Genomic DNA, 25,324 nt, shown 5'->3' with positions numbered 1-25,324 from the left:
TGCACTTCTTGTTACATTCACGTGTAGTATCCTTGAAATAAGCCAAACATATCTCTGTAGTTGGATATAGTAGAATGGATGATTACCTTTAGGAAGTGCTGCTTTAAGACATTTAGATCTTCACTAGGAGAGTGAAACTGTGTGGTACATTTTATCGTATTTTCTCCTTATTAATTTTAGACTATAGAACAAAGGGACTGTCTTCTATATGACAATTCCAAGTAGATAGATGAATCATGCATTTTGGTGAGTGTGACTTGCTTTGTGAAAAAGTAAAACATTTTGTCACTTTCTTAACAGAAAAGAAGTGATCATCCTGCTTTGGAAGACTTTGCCCAAGGGACATCTTAACAGAAACATTTGAGCTAGAGTCATAGATAGAGGACCACTTCTCCTGGGCATGTATATTCCCTTGGAACAAAATGGTTTATGAAAATGTATCTGATTTATCCTTTTCCTATCTTTCCTCTACTTCATCAAAGCTAGATGTATTCCTGGCATTATTGCATGTTTAAATCCATCTTGGTTCTTAATTGAATCCTTAGAGAGGGAATAAAATGATTACGCGGTCCTACCACCCTTCTGCACTGGGTCCCCTTATTAAGTTAGAGTTCTTGACCTCGGATTCTGTGGCATTACTTGTGCCACAGCCATCTCCATTTTGCCAATCAAAGTTGGATGTGTTCAGCATGATGCTTCAAAGCCTCGACACCTATGCAAGCTGGCTGTCTCTTTCCACCCCCTATTCCAGACAGGGCTGAGCTTTTGTTCAGATGTTCTCTCTTGGTTCTCACCTCAGGGTGCAGCCTCCCACTGAAATCACGAGTGTCAGATGGGGGTTCTAGGTATACCTCACTCAAGATCCCCTTTCTTCTGAGTCACTCCATTAGCTTGTATCTCAATGCACAAGGACACATTTCTCTTAGGGCAGCATCACTCTTTGGATTTTCCAAATCCATCTGCCTGAGTAAATACTATAACAGATATGTTACAGGATTAAGTGATGATCACAGTGTTACATTCCTGAAAAATTCATCATAAGCAGTGGAACATTATAGAGAGAAGCTTAGAATAATAAGAAGTTAAGAGTATGTGTAGATTTAAAATCTAGAAGGCCTTTGACCCACTTGCCTGTCCACCTAGCTTATTCATTGAACCACTGTGGTCACTAGAATGTGGATGCTCCTTCACTCTCCTTACTGAGAAGAGCAGTTGCATTATAGTATTTGATTTTGTACGTATGTCAAAAGTGATTATTGTCCTCCCCTCAAGCCCTCTCAGATGTAGTATCGACTTACAAGTCAATAACTAAGATCAGTCAAATAAATTATGTTTTATCTCATTGTGATCAGAAGACCTGTACATGTCCATTCTTTTATAGGATGGATGTCAAGATGAGTGAATGAGGCCAGGGGCAGTGGCTCACGCCTGTAATCCCAGCACTGTGGGAGGCCAAGGTAGGCAGATCACTTGAAGTCAGGAGTTCAAGACCAGCCTGGCCAACGTGGTGAAACCCTGTCTCTACTTAAAAAATTCAAAAATTAGCCAGGTATGATGGCACATGCCTGTAATCTCAACTCAGGAGGCTGAGGTGGGAGAATCGCTTGAACACAGGAGGTAGAGATTGCAGTGAGCTAGGATTGCACCACTGCACTACAGCCTGGGTGACAGAGCAAGACCCTGTCTCAAAAAAAAAAAAAAAAAAAATGTTAAAAAAAAAGATGAGTGGATGAACCATCTCAAACAATTCATACATGCATTTCTAACTGAGTACTTGACAAGAAATACATCTTCTGCGCCACAGATCCTGTTGCATCCCTGTAGAGTATAGAATAACATCTTGTGCTTGCATTTATTTGGCAAAGCAAATCAATGGCACCCTCTGTTAAAGGTCCTCAGCAGTGTCTCACTTGACCACCTTCAGTTACAGGGATGTTATCTCTCATCAGTGTGTTTCTGCTATGAAATCAGAAGGTAGGTGTTGAAGGGCTGAAATTTCTCCCCACACTTGGCATTAACTTTGGATACCAAAGCCACCTGGACTGTGGGAAGAGGACAGGCTTTGGAGTGACTCAGACCTCAGTTTGAAACCTTTGCTTCTTACTGATCGGATCAGTTTAGAGAAGTGTCTCATGCCCTCTGGCTCTCAATTTCCCCACCTACAATGGGGATAATTATATCTACCTTGTAATATGATCAGATTTCAGTGGCCCCATTTAAGTCAAGTGTCTGGCATATGGTATACACTTTCAGGATACTTGTTTTTCCTCCATTCTCTACCACTTGCAATCTACTGGGTAGCTTTTATTGTCCACCCCATACCCCATCTATGTGAGACATGTGTATTATCATTTATAAGTTAAACAAGCCTTTAGAAGATGTCTTGTCTTACAGCTCTCTTCCATCTCCTTAGTCTTTGTCATGCTTTTTTAATTCAATGCATAGCTTTCTAATGCCTTTTCAATTTTTGTTCAGAACCACAGAAATGAAAAAAGTTCATTTCTGATTTTTTCTATGTCATCATAAATTCCTGGAATAGTTGCATTCTAATTAGGAAAATATTTCTTCACCAACATTTTTCTAATTTTCTTAATTCCCTTATCTCCTCACTAGTGCTTGCTGAATTTAAAGCAAGTAGAAATTTTTGCATTGGATTGATATTTTTCAATAAAGTACCTTCTAAATTTTTTTTTGCTTTTATTTTTTAAACATTTAAATACACCCTTAAGCAGAATATAACTTACATTTCCAAGAAAATTATGAATTAGTTTATTCTCAATCAGAGTAAAGCAATCCGAGAGTTTCATGATCCTTCCTCATTTAACTCTGAAAGGTAATTGCTGTTGTGAGATAAGACATTTTAATCTCAGGAACTGGTGTTTGCAAGAAGGATCACACTGTTGATTAAAAACAAATCAAACAAAAGACTGTGCAAAAAACAAATGCAGTTCAGAACCAAATACCAGAAATCTAAAATGTCAGTTTATGATTTTAATCAGCCTTTGGTGTTCTGTTCATTAGTGCATCTGGCAGAGCCTCTTGGCAAAGAAACTTTGGCATGGGAAAAGGCAGTGTTTAAATTGGCTTGGGGAAGACATCAAGTATACAAGTCTACTTTTGTCTCTGAGGGGGTATAATTTCTTCATTCATTTCCCCTTTTAAAAATTTACTCCCTGTGCATTTATGAGTAAATTTTAGAGCTCATGAAAGGGAGGAAATGATATCACCAGCCTGAGCCAACTGGAGTGTGGATTGGCAGGTCTGCTGTTGAGATCCTGAACCTGAGCCGTTTTCTCTTCCAACTCAGTGTATCCCATTGATTTCAGACAAGAAGGAAAAAACACAAATGGCACCTTTCCATGTCTACATTTGAGATGTGGGTTGTGCTCATGTCACAGGAGGACTGTCCCAAAACATCTTGCAGTATGGCCTTTTGGCCACTGGGGCCTGAATCAGGCTCCCATTCATGAAGGTATGTGACAGGTGTTAACAGGCTCTGAGAATACGCTTTAACTCTTCTTATTCTTTTTACCCCTAAGACTGCCACAGGATTCCCTTTGTCCCCACATTACTCTCATGGAGCTCAGATTCTAGGTCTCATTTGAGTCATAAGAAGTGGTTTGTTGCATTTAATTATTGACATGGCAGTAAACACTCAAAATTTCCTCTTTTCCAGCTACTGAAAGATTGGTTTCAACCCCATTTGCCAGATAACAAAGCTCTCTCAGACTGATGTTGGTCTTTACTGTTTCTGTATAACATTTTAGATTTTTTATAGCCTGAGTGGCCTTAAACAGGGTGCTTCGCTCAAAGGCTGAAATGTAATGGAAAGACAGTGATGTACAGGACCAAGCCAGAGGGTATACTGGAGCCAGCTTCTAGCAGCTCACACCAGCCCAAGCTCTGATCTTTCTTTGGAGTCCACATTTCTGCCCTGACCCCATATTCTCACTCTGCTGGTCAACCCTCTAATGTCCTGGCAGGAAACATGTGGTACGGCCAATGAAGTGATTGAAGAGAGTTTATGAAGGGACCATTTACTACCATGTGGGTAGCATTCGTGAAGCCACATGCAATGGCGACACCTACCAGATGGCTTGAAGGGGCAGAGGTGGGGATCAGCCACCAGCACCTGCTGAGAGCCGTCGCCATGGAGAGAAATCCAATGGGAGCTGTGCCTGTAGATAGGTGAGCCTGGCCTCTGCCAGATTTGGAGGTGGGAGAGGCTGTTAAAATTTAAATGAAAGCAGACACAGCAGTGAAGGCTAGGTAGGCAACAGGGCAGCTTAGGGCTCAGTGCAGCTTCCCAGAGGGAGTGAGTCAAAGGCACATTTGTGCAAAGTTCGGGCAGAAACCAGTTGCCCATAACAGTCAAGTGCTTTCTGTTCCTCTAGCTTTGCATGGCCCATACTGGTCTTGAAAGTGTTCTTGGATTCTGAGTTAGAGTGTTGAGGATGAAGTCAGTTCTCCATCCATCAGATGAGGTCTGTATTATCTTCAACCTTGATAGCCACAGGAAACATAAGGGTTTTTGCGGATTCGAAGTTCACAATATTTTAAATAAACCTGAGACCTGGATTTGCTCAAGTGGAGGCTGACGGTTACATTTCCTGTAGACAGCAGTAGGAATGTTATTCCAGGAATCTAGATAAATTTAAAGATGCATTGGTAACTACCACCAAGCAATCCATAGTCTCAGGGAAGAAGCAGACCCAAAACACAGATATAAAAAGGAGAGCCTAATAAGTATTCAGCCACACTAGCTGTCAGCCTGCCAAATGCCTTAACCCCAGGGCTGAAGAGGGGGGCCTTACTGTCATCAGCTTCCCTGTGGATTGATAAATTGGAGGCAGACAGCTAGATCCTAGGGCTGCGAAATAAATCCTTAGGATTGAAATATAGCCGTGCGATACATAGAACCATGTGAACATACTTGTGCCCTAAATGCAATGTACTGTTTCTCTGAAACTTGTTTAGAGATGAGAAAAAAAAATAGTAATGATAACAATAATTACTATAATGAGCCATTTTCCACCTCTCCGGAAGGCAGTGGCCTGCAGTGTGTATCATCTGTGTTGAATTGGGCAGGAAGGAGTCCTGTTTTTATTAATACCCACACACTGCTGGCTAGGGTGCACACATGTGTATCAAAATGTGTGTGTGTGTGTGTGTGTGCACCTGTATCTTTGTCTGTGAACTGCACTTTGAAAGATGGATTGGAAGTATGAAGAAGAGGGGATGAACCAGAAGCTACTAGGCTAGATGGGTTCTGCAGCTGGATTTCCTCTGAGGCAATTTATGGCTTTGAGAAAAGCTCTGCTCTTCCCATAGCTGCTTGGCTTGATGTGTGTCTGTGCCAATGGTGACTGAGTGATTCAGCACCCCCAGCCTGGTGTTAAGACAGGATTTTCACCTTTTTGTAGCTCAGGGGGATGCTTTTCTCTCTTCTTACCAAGCCAGACGAGAAAAATCAAATCTAACACCTGTAACAGTGAATCTATCACACATTATTTCTACAGACATAATAGGTATCAACTCCTTTTCTTTTGTCTAGTTGATCATCAAATTAAAGCTCAGAGAAGTAAATTATTTTGTTTGAAGTCACAGTTAATCAATTGCCATGTATTGTAACAGCTATATTATTAGCTGTCTTAATTCTCACATCTCTTCCCTCCCTGGTATCTTTGGGAATAAGTGAATTTTCATTTGTTCTTTGTCCTAAAAATGAATGCCCCTGTGTACTTTGGAAAAGACTATGAATGTTCTCTTTTTTCTTTTCATATTTTGTTATGGTGTCACGTAAATCTATTAGGCTAAAAGAAGCTATAAATAATTTAGCCAATTTTGTCACATCAGCGATCCACAGGATACAGAATTGGGTTCCCTCCCAGTCTGTCTCATCCTAGGAAATTTAACCATGTCCATGATGCATTTTTTTCTCCAATTTTACTGAAGCAGGAAAGGCCATGAAACAAACCTCTTAAACACTGAACCGGGAAGGAAGTGGTGATTTATTTGGCCCGGAGCTGCGGCGGCATAGATGCCTAACAGCCGAGCTCCCCAACCAAGAAAATCCTTGCCCTTTTAAAGCTTGAGGTCAGTGGGTCAGAGGCAGGCACCTGTCAGTAGACACAGGAGGTGTCTAGAAATTACATGTGAAAGGGTCCTGGGCTTACAACTCTAGAAATTACATGTGAAAGAGTCTTGATCCAAGAAGTAGGTATGGGTATGTGACTTAGGTGGGGCTTTGATCCTGTTTAAGTAAAAACAATGCCTTCCAGAAAGATTCCTCCATACCATGCCTGTGATCTACAGGAGTGAGATTAAGGGTGGCGCCCAGTCTACCAGCCTTTACCTCTCCTGTTGAAATGCAATGTAGAAGTCTAGGGGGAAGGGCTCTTAGGAACTTAAGAGGATTAAGGCTCTCCTTCCTCATACAACTTTCTACTTGGCAGATTGACTTGTTATTCAAATAAGGGTGTTGTTCTTGAATATTTTTAACTTCTCTTGACTGAATGGGGATGAGGAAAGACAAAGAATATTGGCATCCATTTAATTTGAAAACAGACAATTTTTTCATAAGCATTAATTTTCTCCAAATGAAATAAAAATCATGAAACTTTATTGAGTTTGGGCACTGCACTACTGTCTTCAGTTTCCTGCTTTAAAAACAAAAGAAAACACCCCACAAGATTAGCAGTATAGGGTGATGCCCTGTGTGTATGCTCACAGCTGACAACTCTCAAAAAATGGACTTTAGGTTCTCAAGAAATCTTTGTGATGACCGAACCACATTCAACCCTCAGGCATACTTGCCTCATTGTGTAGTTGAGGCACCTTGAGGATGGAAGGGATAATATTGCCTATCCAAAGTTACCAATGGTATATTGGTGGCAGGGTCATGACCTGAATTTGAACGTGGACCCTGAACAGTCACTCATTTTTCTTTTTTTGAGATGGAGTTTTGCTCTTGTTACCCAGGATGGAGTGCAATGATGTGATCTCGGCTCAACACAACCTCTGCCTCCTGGGTTCAAGCGATTCTCCTGCCTCAGCCTCTTGAGTAGCTAGGATTACAGGCATGTACCACCACACCTGGCTAATTTTGTATTTTTAGTAGAGACGGGGTTTCTCCGTGTTGGTCAGGCTGTTCTTGAACTCCTGACCTCAGGTGATCCATCCAACTTGGCCTCCCAAAGTGCTGGGATTACAGGTGTGAGCTGCTGTGCCTGGCCACACTTACTTTTCTTTCTATGCATAAGGAACCCTTTAGTCACCTTTCATTGCCTTTAGGTGAAGGTCAGTTCCACAGGAAAGTGTGCAAAATGCTTATTATCTGCCACCTGCTGACATGTCCAGTCTTACTGCCTGCTTTGTACATTCTATATCTCCTCCTAAGAATGTGCCTAGCTGTGACCACCCCTCACTCACAAATTTGTCTTCCTTGTAAACATTTATTGACTTTTCAAGCCCAGATGTCACCTCCACCAAAAAGCCCTCTCTGCCTGCTACCCTTCTTCTACCCAGTTTGTTTCTCTGGCCTGGTACATTTATTCAGCAAATACTCACACTGGGTACTGAGCTAAGCACAAGTTATGCGCCAGTGAACACAAATGAGGAGCTCTCTGTGCTCATGGAGCTCACATTCTAGGGGGCAGACACACAATAAAGGCAGTAAACACCCAGATACACACGTAATTACAACTAGAGTGATGTCACGAAGGAAATAAAGACTGTGCTGGTGTCTGAAGAACCTGGTAGAGGGACAGATGAACATGCAGCCCTGTGACTTTTCAATGTGCATGTCAGTTTTCTGGGGGAGGCTGATTGTTCCTTGACTTCCCACATCCCCAGCAGCAGTCCATGCCATGGGCATCCTGCTCACTAAGGGCCTCAAAGAGCGAGGGGAGGAAAGGGAGGCTGGCTGTGCTCCCAGCTGACACCCACCACTGAGATGAAGGTGCCTCCCAACGTGGTGGCTGCCTGGCCTGCAGGGCTTTGTTGAGTCATGAACATGAACACCCACCGTAGTGAGGAAGATGCTTTGTGAGATGTTGACCACCACTTGTGGAGGGCTCTCCTGCAGACCCTGACTAAATGGCAGGTGATTAAATACACTCTCACACCATTACAGTGATTCAAGTGGGCCAGGGATGGTTGTCAGCTGCTTCCAGAGGGCAAAATGTAGCCAATCGACCAACACCCCCTGGACATTCACACATTTGTTCAGCAAAGATTTCACAGCAGAGGTTGTAAGTCAACACACTTGTGGATAATTAACGTGGTTAAAGGAGTGGTTTTAAGAATGATAAAAGCTTTAGGTTCTGGGCCCGAAGTAAACACTGTTAAGGGGTAATTCCTCAGGGGCAGAGGGCCATCTAGCACAAAGTTTGCACAAGTAAACAGAGTAGAGACAAAGGCATGTGGGGTAAACAGACTTAACTGGGGAAGCCTCTTATACTCTCTCTGTCTTTCCTATGCTAATGTCATGGACCAGCTGCCTTCAGCCTGCCCCAATAAAACCTTTCCACCTTCCAAAAGGTTTGAGACTAATCTATAACTTTCCCTAATATTTTGCTAAGCCACCACCCCAAGTGAATTCCAGCAACTTTGGAAAGGTAAGAAGGTGTGATGCTAGGGATGTGAAGAGAAGCCTCTTTGAGGTCCCCAATAAGGGCTGTTTCCCCATAACCTTGACGAGGGGGAGTGGGGTGGCTCATTGGGTAAAATGGTATCGAGGGACATGGATAACAGCTTGATCATTGTTCTGCTTATACCTGCACTCTTAATTCTTGGTGCTTAGGATGAATTACTAGGGTGTATTACATTCTCTTTAGAAACTTCTTTGGGAAGATGTGAATAATTTTATAAAAAGTATTTTAACCTTTGAAGCATCAAAAGAAGTAATCAACTATCTGTAAAATAAAAGTGTACATATAAAAAGGGAATATCAACATACTACTCAATAATAAGCTCAGAATAAATGAGGAACATTCGACAAGACACTTCGTTCTTTGGGATTTATTTTCAATTTTAAGAAGAAATACTTGCTCTTGATATACAGAATTCTTGTGAAGATTTTTTTAAATTGTGTACTTTAAGGTAATGCTCATACAGTGTTGGTGGAAATGTAAGTTAAGCCACTGCAGAAATAAGTTTGGAGATTTTTCAATGAATTAAAAATAATAGAACTACCATCTAACGCAACAATCCCACTACTGAGTGTATGCCCAAAGGAAAATAAATCATTCTACCAAAAAGATACCTGCACTTACGTGTTTATCACAGCACTTTTCACAGTAGCAAAGACATGGAATCAACCTAGATGTTCATCAACAGTGGACTGGATGAAGAAAATATAGTACATATGCACTATGAAATACTATGCAGCCGTAAAAAAGAACAAAATCATGTCTTTTGCTGCAACATGGAAGCCATTAAAGGCCATTGCACTGAGTGAATTAGCACAGAAACAGAAAACCAAATACCACATGTTCTCACTTATAAGTGGAAGCCAAACACACAGACATTGAGATCGGAACAATAGATGTTGTTTCTCCAAGAGGAGAAAGGGGGAAGGGAGGCGAGGGCTGGAAAACCCTCCCATTGGGAATGGTACTCACTCTCTGAGTGACAGAAGCAACAGAAGCCCAAGCCTCAGCACCACACAACATACCCTTGCAGTAAACCTGCACGTGTACCCCTGAATTGAAAATAAAAAATTAACTCTAAACAAATAAATTATAGAGTTTAAATTCTCAAATTGAAGTATACTTTCTAAACTCAAACTATGGTATGAATTAGAAAGATAACTTGCAGCTTTTAAATAAAATGTATTTGTTCTTTCTTTTTTTTTCTTTTTTTACCCTTTTTGGTCAGTTTTGGTAGATCATGAATTGAAGGCTTGTTATATAATCTTTTTTTTCTTTCTTTTAATTCTAAAGGATATGGTTCCTTTAGGTCAAAATGAGATCATTACTTATAAACCCATTAATTATATAAGAGCAACTGTCCAAATCATACGGAATCACTCTCAGAAAATGTATTACTCTATATATTTTAGTCAGTAAAACAAAGATTTTAATAAAATCAAGGTGACAAGTATCCCAAGATGTTTAAAATCTTTATACTTTGTGTAAAGTATTTGTAGTTTTATTAGGAAGTTTTATTTATATTTATGACATTCTTTTACTTATTCTTTTCCAATTATTAAAAGTAATAGACTTTAAAATGTGTATAGGAAACATTGAAAGTTGAAATATGGACAGTCTACTTGGTTTTCTTCTTAAACTTAAAAAGTACATATTTTCTGTTTTACATGTAATTCTCTTCAAATATGTCCAGACCATAAATACACATGGAAATACAAATGAGTTTTTACAATGTCTTTGCAACAGATTATCAGCAATAAACAGGATTTTTCTGTTAATTATAAGTGACAGAGAAAATCTCTGCAGATATATATAATAACAAAGAAGGTTCTTCATCAGTTTCGTGAATTATTATAACAATTTTTTATTCAAAAAAATCAATGATGTAAATACTTGCTTGCCAGCATAATTTGAGAGGTGTGAAGGTGTGCTTCAATTCAAACGATCCCTTTTCCATTGGTGTCCCAAATTTTATTAGTATTTGATTTTCTTGATGTTCAACTTTGCTTCTCCTGGTGAATTTTTTAAAGAAAATACATTATAATTTGGAAAGATATAATTAAATTATCTGCAGTGCTTTACTGTGTTTGATTTTAGCCAGTTGCTTTGCTCTTTGGAAATGGGGTGTCTGGAAAGACAGGGATTCTGAACGGAGCCAGAACCAAGAAGCAGGGTTGCTGTAAAGCCAGCGCTGAACAAGGGGCAGCTGTCACTGATCGTATTGTGCCAGTATCCATGTATCTGGGTGGCAAATGTGTGTCAGGGGAGCATGTATGTGTTTTAACATACCAGCCATTTTAGCCTGTCAGCTTTCTCTGTTAAATCCAGCACACCAGTCAAAAGGTTTATATTGGTCTAATTTATTAGTTTTTTCATTGAGAACCTGAAAATGAAGGAGATGGTTAAATGCTGCCTGAAGTGGAATTAAACAGAATTTAATTTATCCTTCACTGTTGTGTGTTTCAGAGACTGGAGCATAAGGAGGTTTTAGTCGGCTTGTTGTTCCTGGTGTTCCCGTTCATTCCAGCCAGCAACCTCTTCTTCAGAGTGGGTTTTGTGGTGGCGGAGAGAGTCCTTTACATGCCTAGGTAACTATTGCATGTGTTTTCTCCTACGAGACCTGCCCTCTGTTACCAGCATAGTTCCAGAGAGACAGTCTTTTCTGTGTAGACCATTAGATCCTCATGGGACAAGGGAGGTTATTACCTCAGCTTTAAAAACAGCTACACAGAAGTTTGGATGAAAGCAGGTGTGCACACATGTACTCTTGTTTACAGTGGTTTAACCTCAGTTGCAAACTTTATACTTTAAATGTGAAATATCGACAAGTATATTCAGGCTTTTAGTGGTAATTATTTATTACTACATCTATGTCTGCGTGTGTTTTATTAAACATAATTAGAATACTTTTCTAGGAATAGTTTTTGACTTGCGTAAAAGTATTATGTTCAGTAGCATGATTATAATTAGCTTCTTTCACTCTTTTTTCTTCAATTAAAAAATGGAAGCAATCTCATGAAAATTTATCTTTGAGAAAAGAAAAAATGATTTAAAAATTAGAAAGGACATTCAAATGTGTGTGATTACATGATGCCACTTAGCTCTGAATGTTTGCCCTGTGCTGAGGCTTGTCCGTTCTCATCTTACTCAAATGTGTTTGTTCCAAGGCCCCTTTTCTTTTCAGATACTTGAAAATGTCACTGAATTAGGAGACCAAACCTTGGTTCTGCCATTTATTGGTTGGGTGACCTTGAACAAGACACAAAGCTTTTTTTGCACCCAGATTTTCTCATTTTTATAACAGGGGTTTTAGTAAACTTGCCAAAATTAACATTTTGGATTATGATACTGCCTTTTAGAAAAGTTCATTCTTCTTCTGTAAGTATGAACTTTCCTAAGAGGCAGTATCACAAACCAAAATGTTATGAGGAAATGAGTATTTTTTAATGATATTATACTAGAAGTTTTAAAACATGTTTATTTAGAAATGAATTTCATAATCTGATTCCTTCAAAACAAATACCTAACAGCTTTCTTAAGAATGTGCAGCATGTGGTTTTGACTTAAGGGGAAAGCAGCCCTTAATTTGTTTACTGTGTCTTCAGCACAGTTTGAGAAGGAGATGAGTGCTTGATGAATCCTATTCAATAAGGACAAAAATACAACAGAATTCTTTATATTCTTCATGGTTAAAGATGGGAGTCTTGTGAAGACTTGCCAATAATAAGGAATATACCTGTAGTATAGAAGGCCAAAAAGTAGCATCACTCTGTGTTCTGGATATGTTTTTGCTTAGACCAGTTGAATATGTCTTAGCTTTTCTTTGTAGTATTGATGATTCCAAATGGAATCATTCTTCATTTGATATTCATAGAGCCCCTCTGGCATAAATGCTCTATTAAAATCTAAAGCTACAAAAGTTACTGAATCTCATTGTCTGCGCTCAATGAGTTAGCTGCAGTTTAACAAAATTGAATCTCTCATAGTAAGCATTTAATAGGTCCTAATATTTTATAAATACTATTGTATTGTAATCATTAATGCTATTTTATCATTAATTGCATCAAAACTTTTGTTGCATTTTTTTATTATATTTCAGTCACTATGCTAAGTATGTTACATTCATGATGTCAGTTAATTCGCATTGTAGTAGTGGGTCACAGCCTACCCTGAAGTCAGAGGGCCTGCATTCAAATTTGGACTTAAATATGATCATGATTCCTCTCTCAGCTGTATAAAATGGGGATAGTAATAGCACCCAACTCAATGACATACTGTGATCATTAAATGAAGTAATTATAGGACCAGTAGTGTTGGCTCATGCCCCAGCACTTTGGGAGGCTGAGGCAGGTAAATTACTTGAGCCCAGGAGTTTGAGACCAACCTGGGCAACATGGTGAGACCCTGTCTCTACAAAAAATACAAAAAATTAGGCAGGCATGGTGGCATGCACCTGTGGTCCTAGCTATTCAGGAGACTAAGGTGGGGGATCTCTTTACCCCAGGAGATTGAGGATGCAGTGAGCCGTGATCATGGCACTGCACTCCAGCCTAGGTGACTGAGCCACACACTGTCTCAGAAAAAATAAATTTTAAAAAATGAGATCATTATATTATATAACTTAGTGTTTTGTATTATATATGGTCAATAAATACTAAGTATTTTTATTCTTGATATCAGTTCCCTGAGGTAGCTGATAACATTATTGCCATTTTACAAAATTAAACTTGGGCTCTGAGAAGTTAGTTAAGTTGCCCCAGCTGGTATAGCTGGTGAGGGGCAGAGCTGGAACACAGATCCCTGTCTTCTACAGATCTCTTACCTGCCAGGCTATGTTGCTTCCCTGATAGGAATATCTTAATATTCTTCTCAATTACAAAATAAGAAGAAAACCTAAATGTAGTAAAGAACTTTTATCTACAATAATGTGATAATCAATCTTTGATACTTCCAAGAGTCCTAAATCTTGTTCTGTAGGAGCTTGGGGTTCTGGGTGACAACGATTTGCAAGCTCAGCAAAGTATCATCTAGTTTAGATACAGGAGAATAATTTGTGAGGAAATAAAGGCAGAGTAAAGGTCTGGAATTTTTACCTAGAGGTTAAAATTGGATTCTTCTGGAAGAGACCTTAGGCAAATGTTACGGAAGCTCATAGTATTGTCACCAGCCCTTTGTGGGGTATTTTATTGTAAGGGATTCCTCTTGTGCAGGTAGATACGTACTGCAACCCCTGGATCATGCCAGCTCCAGCTCTTCCCAGGCTGCCATATCTTCAATAGACCTTTCTATGACCCAATTTTATTTTTTCCCAGGAAGAAAGTACCCTTTTTCCTCTAGGAATAAGCTGATTTGGGTTAAAATAAAAGTGCTGACTACAAAGAAAGCATCAGTATTACCAACAGCAAGTGCCTGCCTCATGGAACCAATCTCGGTTTCGCTTTGTTTGCCAAATTCAGAAGGAGGCATCCAACATAAACTTCAGTAAACTAGTCTTCATGAAAAAGATGACTGTCCTTTTCCCCCCCAGTTTCTACATCTATACCTTACAGTATCGTCGCTAAGTCATCTTTTCCTGAGTGCTTCTCTTTACTGACTAGTGAATACTGCACTACCACATATCATCACTGTGCCCAGCCAAGCTACTTTCCCCCTCCAGAGATGCCATCTCAGCAGATGCCAGAGTCACCTAAGCAGAGGGTGGAGGTAATTTCCTACCCCAGAGGTGGTCCAGGAGCTGAGATGAAAGGGTTAGATCACTCAGCCAGGTTCACAGTCCTGACCTCATTTGAGAGTTTAACTTAGATTTGGGGAGACTGACACAGGAGGAAGCTTAGGAATATTTGAATGGGACGCTGTACCTCTAATGAATCCATCTTTCATTACAGTTATCATTGTAACTAAAACTGAAAGGGAGCTGTGTTCCTTATGGCCCTGGATTCTACTGGTATCTAAAATTGTGCAATTGAGGTGGTCCAGGCTGAGTTGGAAATTAAAGTCTGGGTAAGGAAACTTCTGTGTTGTGGCTTTAGAGAGTCTCTTATGACTTCATCAAAGCCATTTTATAAATAAAAAGTTTTCTTTGAAAATGGGGGACTAGAAAAAGATTTTTACCTACGAGTGATGAGCTGCCCCTGTCTCAATGGAGAATGGCAAACAGTTGAGCTAAGAGCTTCTAAAGTCTTCCCCAGAGCCACAGAGGAGTTGGCAGATGCTGCATGCATCCCGCGAATGTGTCACAGCACTGGATAATGCCTGTTCCATTTAATAAACCTACATAAAAGCTTTGAGAATGGTAAGAATGTGTTCCAAATCTTTTTTTTTTAACCCAGGAATTATATCTTCATGAATCTCCTTCCATCCTAACCTTGACAAGAAACAGCCATTTCCCACAGCATTAGTATCCAGGCTTTTTGAGGGAATATATGTGTGTGTGTGTGTGTGTGTGTGTGTGTGTGTGTGTGTGTGTGTATGAAATATATATGAAATATATGTGAAATATATATATGGTGTACTCAATGACATCCTGAAAATACAGATCATCACTTTGATGCAAAAGCTCTGTGTTGTCTCAGAAGCTTTAGTGAACAATAAGAAAATGAAGTCAAATCTCAATTGGTAATCTTTCTGAAGAATGTGAATTTCCTACTCATCAAATGTTTGTTTCAAGCTATTATGAAGCCAAATCATAGCTTTAGATGTTCACACATGAATTTCACAGAAGTCACGTCCAGCCTCACTGAAGCCTGGGTGAGTCTCTTCAGTCCCAGGGGGCTTATTTGGCCGTTTCACAAGAAAAGCACAGGATGAATCAGATCAACAGTGTTCTCTTATCCTCTGCCTTTATGCCTAACAATGAACAAGCCACTTAAATTTTATGGCTTATGTTCCTCCATCCTAACCCAGAAAAGGTATGAAATATCACCTTCTTCTCATTTGCACTTTGAAATGTGTGGATAAAAGAGACAGAAACAGGCTATCTGCTTAGCACTGCATTGCTTTAGGGCCAGAGTTTACCACTAAAAGAAACTGGAATAATCTTTCTTCTGGTGACAAAGCCAGTTTTGCGGATCTCCTTTTTGAACAGGCAAGAGAGTTTGGGGCTGAAATCATTCTTTTATAGAAATTTTGATCTTTTATTTTTTTCTCAACAGAAGTATATAATTTCATGGCTATCTTTTTTGTGTTTTATAAAAACTACATTAAATTGCTACGATGAACTAAAATTTCTTAGAATTGATGAAGCAAAGTAGTTGATGATGGCTGTCAAATAAAGTTACAGAAAGTGACTGAATATTCATTCACATGCCGGATTAAGGATGATTTATTCATTTCAGTGCCAAAGAACAAATTCCTGTGCTACTTTAGGAAAACTTGAATGAGCAGAGAGAGGAAAAGAATGAATGGGAATAAGTGAAGGCAGAAACAGTATTTTGGGATACAGCTGATCAAGAATGACTGAGAAAGAAAGAAAAGGCTTTCACATTGGAAAGGAAGAAGTTCAATTATACTTGTTTGCAGACAACAAGCGTACAATTATTAAACTTATATACATAGGAAACCCTGAAAACTGCACTGAAAAACAGTACTAATAAATGAAGTCATTAAAGTTGCAGGATACAAAATTAACATACAAAAATCAGTAGCTACTCTATACTAACAACAAACTGTCTAAAAAAGAAAACAGTCCCATTTGCAATAGCTACAAAAAAAAAAATAGTAATAAATTTAACCAAGGAAGTAAAAGAGCTCTACACTGAAAGCTATAAAACATCAATGAAAGCAATTGAAGAAATAAAATTTGATGAAAAAACTCTGTGAGAAAATTTTTTTGAAAAATAATATTCAATGAAAGAAAAAAACTGGAAAGATATCCTGTGTTCACGGATTGAAATTCTCATAGTACAATGCAGTAGAGGGGTAGAAAAAGCAACATAGGCTAGTCAATGAGCCAATCAACTAAACTCCTAGGAGAAAGGTTGATGTGCAGCTTTCAGGTAAAAGCTCAATGCACCAGCTTTCTGAGGATGTATGTGCTTATGTTTAAGTAGACATATGGGTTGGCTAAATAACTCAGGTCCACTCAATTATTCTTTAGTTTCAGCCATGAATCCATTCTTTATGCGTTTTTATTATGGTCATCGAAAAACAACATGATTCTCTTTTCATAGCAAGAGATGAAAGGAGAGGGGGAAAGGCTGTGCATTTTTACACTAGGGAACAGTGACGTGGGAGCACCATGTGATCTGAAGACAAAGAATGAAATAAAACTTAAGGATACCATTGGAAAGAATCCTTAGCAAAATGCAAAGTTTGGGTAATGAAAAGTAAAGAAGTCAGCCAGGTGTGGCGGCTCACACATGTAACCCCAGCACTTCGGGAGGCCGAGGCAGGTGGATCACTTAAGGTCAGGAGTTCGATACCAGCTTGGCCAACATGAAAAACCCTGTCTCTACTAAAAATACAAAAATTACCTGGGCGTGGTGGCACATGCCTGTAATACCAGCTACTTAGGAGGTTGAGGCAGGAGAATTGCTTGAACCTGGGAGGTGAAGGTTGCAGTGAGCTGAGATAGTGCCATTGCACTCCAGCCTGGGCAACAGAATGAGACTTCATCTCAAAAAAACAAAACAAAACAAAACAAAAACCAGAAATGAAAAGGAAACTAAAAAAGTCCTTTTTTAAAATCTCAGTGAAGTAGTCTAATGCTCTTAAATATGGTATCTTCCATGTTATTACTCACCACAATGTAAAAAAAGGCTGAGTCTGTTAAATTTATCCTATTCTTTCCCATGCCTCCAGTCTTCAGTGGGACAAGATTTTAGTGTCAAAAAGAAGACTCTCTGCTGGTTTACTAACCTACATAGGGGTTCAAAAGTTGATTAAAGTTCTACTTCAGAATACCATAGGATAAGACTAGAAAGATTTTAACTTGAATTTGTGTATGCCCTTTCTCTTGCTGTGGCAGCATCGACTGCTCCATCCAGCCATTGGGGACCTGAAGACAGAAGATGGTGTGAGAGCTAGGAGTTAAGTCTTGTCCAGAGAGGGCTGTTTGAGGGCAGTGCCCAGGAAGGGAGGGACCCGGGGCTGCACCAGACTGGTGATCAGTGATCAAGGACTGTGAAGCAGTGCTATGGGAAGGTCGTGACCAGGAGGGAAGCAGGAGGACTTTGCTGAGGGACTCTACTAAATGTTTAATAAAAGCAGACATTGTAGATTACAGAGAAATATAATATTAGAAGAGAACAATGATTAGAATGAAGTGAGCAGAGAGTAGGTCAAGGTGCCTATGGGCTGAAGACCCACTGGCCAATGTGTTGTGCTCAATCAGTTGTGTTGGGCCAAGGGTACAAAGTGCAGAGAAGTTTGAACAGGTAATTATTGGACTGGAATTCTGCCCTTAATATTACCAAACTCTGTTAGTTACAAAAGATGAATGTTTGTGTCTGTTAAGCCCTTAAAGGTGAATAGCAAATGTCTTGGAAATCAGGATTCGAAAGTAAAATTTTCTGTAATGTAGAATTTAGATTCAGATGAGATGAAATACAATAATATATGTGAGAAATGTTGTAAGCTATGACAAGTCATTAATTGTAAGTCATGATTTCAATCTACCCTGTACAAATGAGGAGATTGGGTGAATCAAAGTCAAAGGAAATCAAGAAACGTAAGTATAGGCCTCTCTTTTCTCTTCCTCCTGTAGTTCTACAAACCTCTTTATTTCTTTTCTAACCTTGTGTGTTCAAAAGTGAGCAACTTGAAAGTGAGCAAACCTAGTACTTAGTAAGTTAGCATTCTGCAACACCATATTGAAGGAGGTTGTGAAATGTGCCTCTGTGGGTGGAAGAGAGAGACTCCATTGCAGGTGTCACACACCCAGTGCCCTACAAAGTGGGCCTTGGCTTTGCAGGAATGTGGGTGGACCTAAGTGTTGCCATTTTAGCCTCTTGTTCATCAAGGTCCTTTGTTGTTATTGATTAATTTCTTTCTTTCCTTTTCTCTTAATAATGTTTGAGAATACATCTCAAACCAAAGACTCCTTATGTAGATTTTAGTGATCTTAACAAATCCTACTTACTCTTTTAGCAAACTTCTTTGTCTTGCTCTCATCAGGGTTAGGGCCACCATTTTATATGTCTGTGTTTTCTTGTAATACTCAGCATGATAGATGTTGGTTACAGACAGTATTGTGGGGAATTAAAGAACAATGGACACATGATGAGGCCTATGTCAGTCTATGTGGTTAGGTCTGTATTAATTCATGAGAACGGCAGGAGGAGAGGAGAGGACGGTACCAAATAGTGGTTTACCCAGTATGCCTTTGCTTCCAAAGTGAAGATGCTGGACTCTCAAATATACTTGTATGTGGAAGAAGAAAGAATAGAGCTCAGATTTTCAAGATGAGCAGAGAAAGTGGTTTTTCTAATTGTTTTGAGGCGGTTTTCGAGTCACTTAGCTTTGGCCAAAGGTCTTCCAAGCCTAGATGAAAAATGTATTAACAGTTGAGACTACTCGAACCAGGCTAGGGGGAAAGAAGCCCGTCCTAGAGTCAAGGCACCATCAAGGGGAAACAGCCAGGCCCTGCGTATGGACAGTTCTGGTGACAAACAGTCATGGGTCTTATTATCTTCAAGCCCAACTTGGATTGATTGACTTTTAAGTTCACCTTTGTTTCCATGTTAGTTTCTGATACTTTCAACCACAGTGTTTCAACTATGCTTACGAAGCTGCTCCTGCTATGTTTTAGTTGCTTAGGGTTCAGAAATGAACAAAACGTCATTCTATCCTAAAAACAATCTGCTTGAACTTCCAAACAGTTATAAATTTTATTTCTTATCAGTGTTGAATGCAAAAGCTTCTTCATTATATATTAGTTCACCAAAGAGATTATATTTTACATTATCTTCACTTTCACAAAAGGACACATTGCAGAATAGAGAGAGGTTCGAAATGGTTGTAAAGGGAAGATTTGCTTAAGTGCTTGTTTGTGTCCTTGGTATATGAATGAACCTTAACATAAATATGTGACTCACATATTTCACGTACTACCGGTGTATCTTACCTTCTGCAATATTCTGTTCTATGAAAATGATATTTGAATCAAACCTTTTTAAGAAAATTTAGTCTTAAGAAAAACTTATAATTAGATATTTGGGGTCAATCTGGACTTTGATAAACTGAGTTTTCTTGAGGTGTTATTTATAGATCTAATCACATGTTTTATTAATGTGGAACTGATAGAGTAGTATATACTGAAAGCCCACATAAACACAAACATACTCCATTTGAGGGCATTGATACCTTTAACTTCACCTTTAATTTACAGAACATGTCCACATAAATTATTTCATTTATTCCACACAACAACTCTTTGATGTAGGTGTGACAGATAATACTAAGCCTTTGTAATATAAGCCACGAAGGCTCCATGAGAACTTCTCCTGTGGCCACAGAACTCATGAATGGTACAGAAGAGCCCATCTTAACCAAAGAAGGGCCCAGATCTCTTGCCCAGTTCTGGAATCTTCAATCTGCAATGAATTCCCAATTCTTTTTTTCCTCATTGTGAAACTCCAGACATAAAGTCTACAGTAGAACTTCATGTTCTACTGCATGTAATAGAGTCCTTGGGGCCTTAAGAAGTTACTATATTTATAGTAACCTGGTAGAAACATGTCTGTTTCTATCTGGAGTCCATACAAACGTTACACACTTCCTGCTTCTTACCGTATTTAACAGAAAAATAATTGCCTAACGGTAATATTATTATAGTTTGATAAGTTTTATGTTATAAAGCATTGTTTTGTGTGTATCAGGCGTGGAGCACTGCAAACAATTGTTATTCCCCCTTACAATATAAAGAAATTAAGAACTAGAGAACTTAAATAATTTGTAGGATCAAACAACTAGATCAAGGAGGATATGCAAACTGAGGCTTTTCTGATGCCAGAGCCCTGCCTTATTCACTACTAGATGTTTCATAAATTTTGGAGCTGATGGGTGGACTATGAGGCTGAGAGAAGTAAAAGAGAATTAGGTAAGTTCTCAGAAGGTAAAAGCATGGGCATTTTTCTCCCAGTTGTGCCATAGACATGCTGGGAAAAAAAAAAAAAACAGAAGAAATCTATCTCATGGAGATTTATATATGAAGACTCTTTTCATACTTAACCCAGGATCTCAATACCTAGCATGGGAGACTAGGGAAATACACAGAAATGTCTTTGGGGATTCTTTTCTTGGAATATGAATAGATTCCCACTTCCAAATATATTCATTCCTCTAGAAAATTTCCCCAACCATTGAGTGTTTGAGACGAAGAATGAGGGGGAAATTGGTAACCCTAATCAGATTGGAATGAAACTAATTAGGAGTAGGTTTCACTTAGACTCTCTGAAATTGGTAATTCTTTAAAAGAATATAATGGTAAGATTGCCTCTGTCTTATATTAGTAATGCTATTTATAGATATTCTTAGTGGGTTATTATAGCTTGTGGACAAATTAAAAGGTAGAATTTCAGTTCCACTTAATAGCAAAAAAATACTGTTTGTTACTTATAATTAAACAGAAAATGAAGCCATAGCAAATATCATAAAATGTCTGGACCAGAGGTAGAAAGCTGTCATTTTTCCACCTCTGTGAATTCTGCTGTAAATGTGTTGTTGTTGCTGTTTTTAAAATCACTTAAAAGCTTCTGGGTGAGTTTTAGGAAAGTACATTTGTACTAACTATTAGGCAATGATGCGCTGCTAACAAAGTTCCCAAATAACAGATTTAAAGCATTTGTTATTCTATTGGGAAAGGACAAACATCGGCGGTTTCCATTTTATGATAAATTCTCTTTGAATGTGCACCGTAAAAGCAGAAGGAGAGATGCAAGTGTTTTTGGTTGTTTCAGTGCCGCATGCCTAGCAGCTTGTCAGTAAAATCAAAACTGGAGATACCACCAGCCTGTGAAGGAGAGAGGTGTCTTTGTATGTCAGATCACTGCATTCTCAAACATGCTTTGAAAATGCATCTTAGTACTGAGCTAAACCACAGAATCAGCAGCCTGAGTTCGGCTTTGGGCTCTCCAAAGAGACACTTTGGGCTCTCCAAACACAGACACTGTGAAGTGTCAGTGTTTGTACTGGCTCTTTTGTCCGTGGTGTGATGGTCTCTGATCAGCATCCCAGAACCTCCTTCACCAGACTGACCAGAGCAAGCTGGACTCTGGTTACATCTCCCCGAAGGCCAGAAAAGTGTGTCATTTCTCACTGGCTTGACTTCTCACTTTCAAAAGGAGGCGTTGTCCTGCCCCTAGCGATGGGGAGAGTGTTTCTCTCCCCTGCTGCTGAGATCTGTGTTCAAGCAGATGTTGAAAGATGAAGTTTCATAGTGGAGAAACATCTTGATCTCTATGGTATTTGTGTCAGATTTTTAAGAATGTGATACTCTCAAAGAAATTTGCAAACCTAAGTAGAGATTATTTTATATGGCTTAACATTTCTTTAAACCATATGTCAATATAAGGATATTTGATTTAAAAAGTTTTCGTGTTACTTGATACGGGTGCTGACTGAAAAGGAACGTGTTCTCCTTCATTCTGGTTACAGCAAGGATCTACAGACTATTGTCAACCTAAGAGGAGGAGGCGAAGGCAAAATGAATAAAGTAGAGAGTTTATTTGCGCCAAGGCTGAGGATCCCAACCCAGCAGAATAGATTCAAGTTGCCCTGAATTTGCACACTCCAATTAGCAGCATTTACAAGTGGATTTTTAAAGGCAAAAGGAGGGACAGGGAGTGGGCTGATACAAAGTTTTTTGTCAGGAATTCTCATTGATTTACAATGAATAACATTGATTAGTGATTGGCTATCCATTGTTAAGCTGTAGGGTGTGGGTTATAGTATCTCGTGTGATGTTATTAGGTTGTTTGTTATTAGGTTGTTTATTATGTTTGTTTTGTTTTTTTCTTACAAGATTTGGTGCAGGAGCCAAGTGTGGTCCACTGCCTGTTTTTGTAGGTAAATTTTACTGGTACACATTCATGCTCATTTGTTTACGTGGTGTGGATGGCTGTTTTCCTGCTACAAAGACAGAGTTGAATACCAACAACAGAGACTGAATGGGCTGAAGAACCTGAATTATTACTGTCTGGCCCTGGACAGAAAAAGTTTGCCAAGGCCTAAATTATAGCATGTTACAGATATCAGGAGACCGGAGAGACCGATGGTTAAAACAGAAGGATTTTATTTAGGTACATCAATTTAGTGGATTTGCATTTGAAAACTGAGTAAATGACAAAGAAAATAGGGTACCTTTTATACACCTAGGATAATGCGGCAGCAAACACGTTTACAGAAGCCAGAACAAAGAACAGTTAATTTGTAACATGTTTTGTGATGTTGAAAAGTAACATCTTGAGAAACACATTCCAGAGTTTTTATTTGCTTTGTGACCTTGCAGCAGGTCAACAAGAAAAACAGGAATTTTTAGATGCCTGGGAACTTTGCTAAGAATGTGGAGAGGATAGATGAGGATTACATGGTTTGCAGGAAGGCAGTTTAATATTTTGCCTTAAACAGAGCTGGGGAGGAATTATTTTAAACAGCACACAACACAGCAAAATTTACTTTATTGTATAACAACTCTAGTTATAAGAGTTTGTTTTACTATTATTACAATTATTTAATTTTCTTCTTCAAGCACAGCATTAAGGCACTAAGCCTCCAGATCTGACCCTATTCCTAGCTTCTGGGGCCGTGGGCAAGTTCCTCAACTCTTTTAAGCTTTAGTTTTCTCATTTATGAAATTGAGGATACTGAGGATTAAAAGTTTTAATTAGATAAAATATTTAAAACCAGTACCATCCTTGCCCCATGCCCTGAAGATATTGTGGACAGGCCCATGCAAAGCATTTAGCACAGTGCCTACCACAACAGGAAGTGGTCACTAGACACACAAACATATAATGCAGCTAAATATTTGCATTGTTAGCTTCATTATTCTTCTGCCACTTTGTGGCCATTGCTCTGGAGTTGTTGGAATCCCAGTGTTCTCCTTCCCCTTTGTTATAAGTAAAATTTCAATGCCACAAAAGAAATAGGACTCGAAGATAAATCCTCTCAGCAAGGCAGTTTACTTCTATAGATGGGTGCGGCTCATGGATGGAGCAATGGTGGCCGCACGCTTGGACAAGCAGGGAGGAGGTACTTGTGCCTGACGGGGGTCATCCCTACTGCTGTATTGTTCCCCCATTGGCTAGGGTTAGACCACACAAGCTAGTCTAATCCCGTTTGGTCCGAGTTGGAGTGGTAGGGTGGGTGTTTTGGTGGGAAGGATGGTTATGGGCAGGTCAGAGCAGGTAACCAGACCTTTAACCTAGGTCAAAGAAGGTGACTGGAGCAGGTGACTGGGATGAGTCAGGATGGAGCCAGGGGCTGGGGGAACAGATGTGAACTACTGATTGGAACTGGTGGAGAAGGTTGTTTATTGGAATTACAAGGAAGTTAAACTTTAAAATAAAGGATTAAATAATAAGAGAGCTGAACATACTGACATACTGATTCTTTGAAGATAAACTTGGGATTCATTATAAAACCTTTGTTCTGCCAGGTGGTATAGCTCTGTTCCTATAAGGAGGCAAAAAATGACTATTGAGATGTCATGAATGCAGTAGTCAGGAAGAAAGTAGGTGATATTGTGTGATGAGGGGTTAGGAACACAGGAATCAGCTAGCCAAGTCAAATTCCCTGCAGCAGGACAACACATGGAGTGTGGGCTCTGGAATCTGAAATTCCTGGGTTTATATCTTTGCCCTATTATTTACTAGATGGATGACCTGTAAACCAAAAAGTATCTGAGCCAGGTCTTAATCAGTTTAGAGGTTTATTTTGCCCAGATTAAGGACATACCTGGAAGAAAGGAACATGGAATCACAGAAACAATCTGCAGCCTGTGCCTTTCTCCAAAGATGATTTTGAGTTCGTTAGTATTTAAAGGGGAAAAAGTAGACTGGAGGGGAAAGTGGGACTGTATGGTAACATGACTGAATCCACATGTTGGCAGAGAAATGAAGCAGGTAGGGGAATAGTCAATTATGTATTCTTCCCATGCTCAGTACATCAGCACCTTACATAAGATAAGGTGAACCTAGAGTAGCTGTGTGTGGAGATAGCAAAGCTTTTATCTGTAGCTAACTGCTTAGGAACAAAAGGAAAGGTAGTTTCTTGCATGATTCCGCTTTCAACTTAATTTTTTTTTTCCTTTTGGCATAGTGAATTGAGGTCCCAAGACCTAACACTATCATAGACTTAAATCAGCAAGTCAGTTAACCTTCCTTTTCTTTAGTGTTTTCATGGGTTAAACATTAATAAAGGTGATCCATAGGGTTGTAAGGATGTACTGAAATCAAGCATATAAAGTGCTTGGCACAGAAGACAGGCCCCACAAATGTTAGCTGTTAGTGGTGTTGCTGTGTGTAGGCAGGAGTGGGGAGAGAGCCGGCATTGGAGATGTGGGTATTGGTGTGCCATGTTCCCTATGCATTTCACGTCTTCTTCAAATGTCAGTGAAGACTTCTGTGACCACCCACATTAAAATCTCAACCTCCTCCTTTCCTTGATTTTTCTCCATGTAACGTATCACTGTGTACATGCCCTATTTTTTTTACTTAGTCACTAGCTATTATTCC

The 25,324-nt window shown here is 39.3% G+C and overlaps 1 protein-coding gene across 2 annotated transcripts in view; it reads left to right on the top strand.

Moving 5' to 3' along the window:
* Nucleotides 1-25,324, top strand: part of TMTC1 (transmembrane O-mannosyltransferase targeting cadherins 1) — a 273,230-nt gene that overhangs the window by 161,909 nt on the left and 85,997 nt on the right. For both annotated transcript variants that reach the window (XM_039472167.2, XM_010337431.3), the window contains one exon: nt 11,118-11,239. In XM_039472167.2, coding sequence (XP_039328101.1) covers nt 11,118-11,239 — 122 coding nt within the window. The remainder of the gene's footprint in view (nt 1-11,117; nt 11,240-25,324) is intronic.

The sequence above is a fragment of the Saimiri boliviensis genome, chromosome 7 (genome assembly GCF_048565385.1).
Source record: "Saimiri boliviensis isolate mSaiBol1 chromosome 7, mSaiBol1.pri, whole genome shotgun sequence".
In the NCBI taxonomy this organism is placed as follows: domain Eukaryota; kingdom Metazoa; phylum Chordata; class Mammalia; order Primates; family Cebidae; genus Saimiri; species Saimiri boliviensis.
This window is presented reverse-complemented; position numbering and strand designations above follow the sequence as displayed.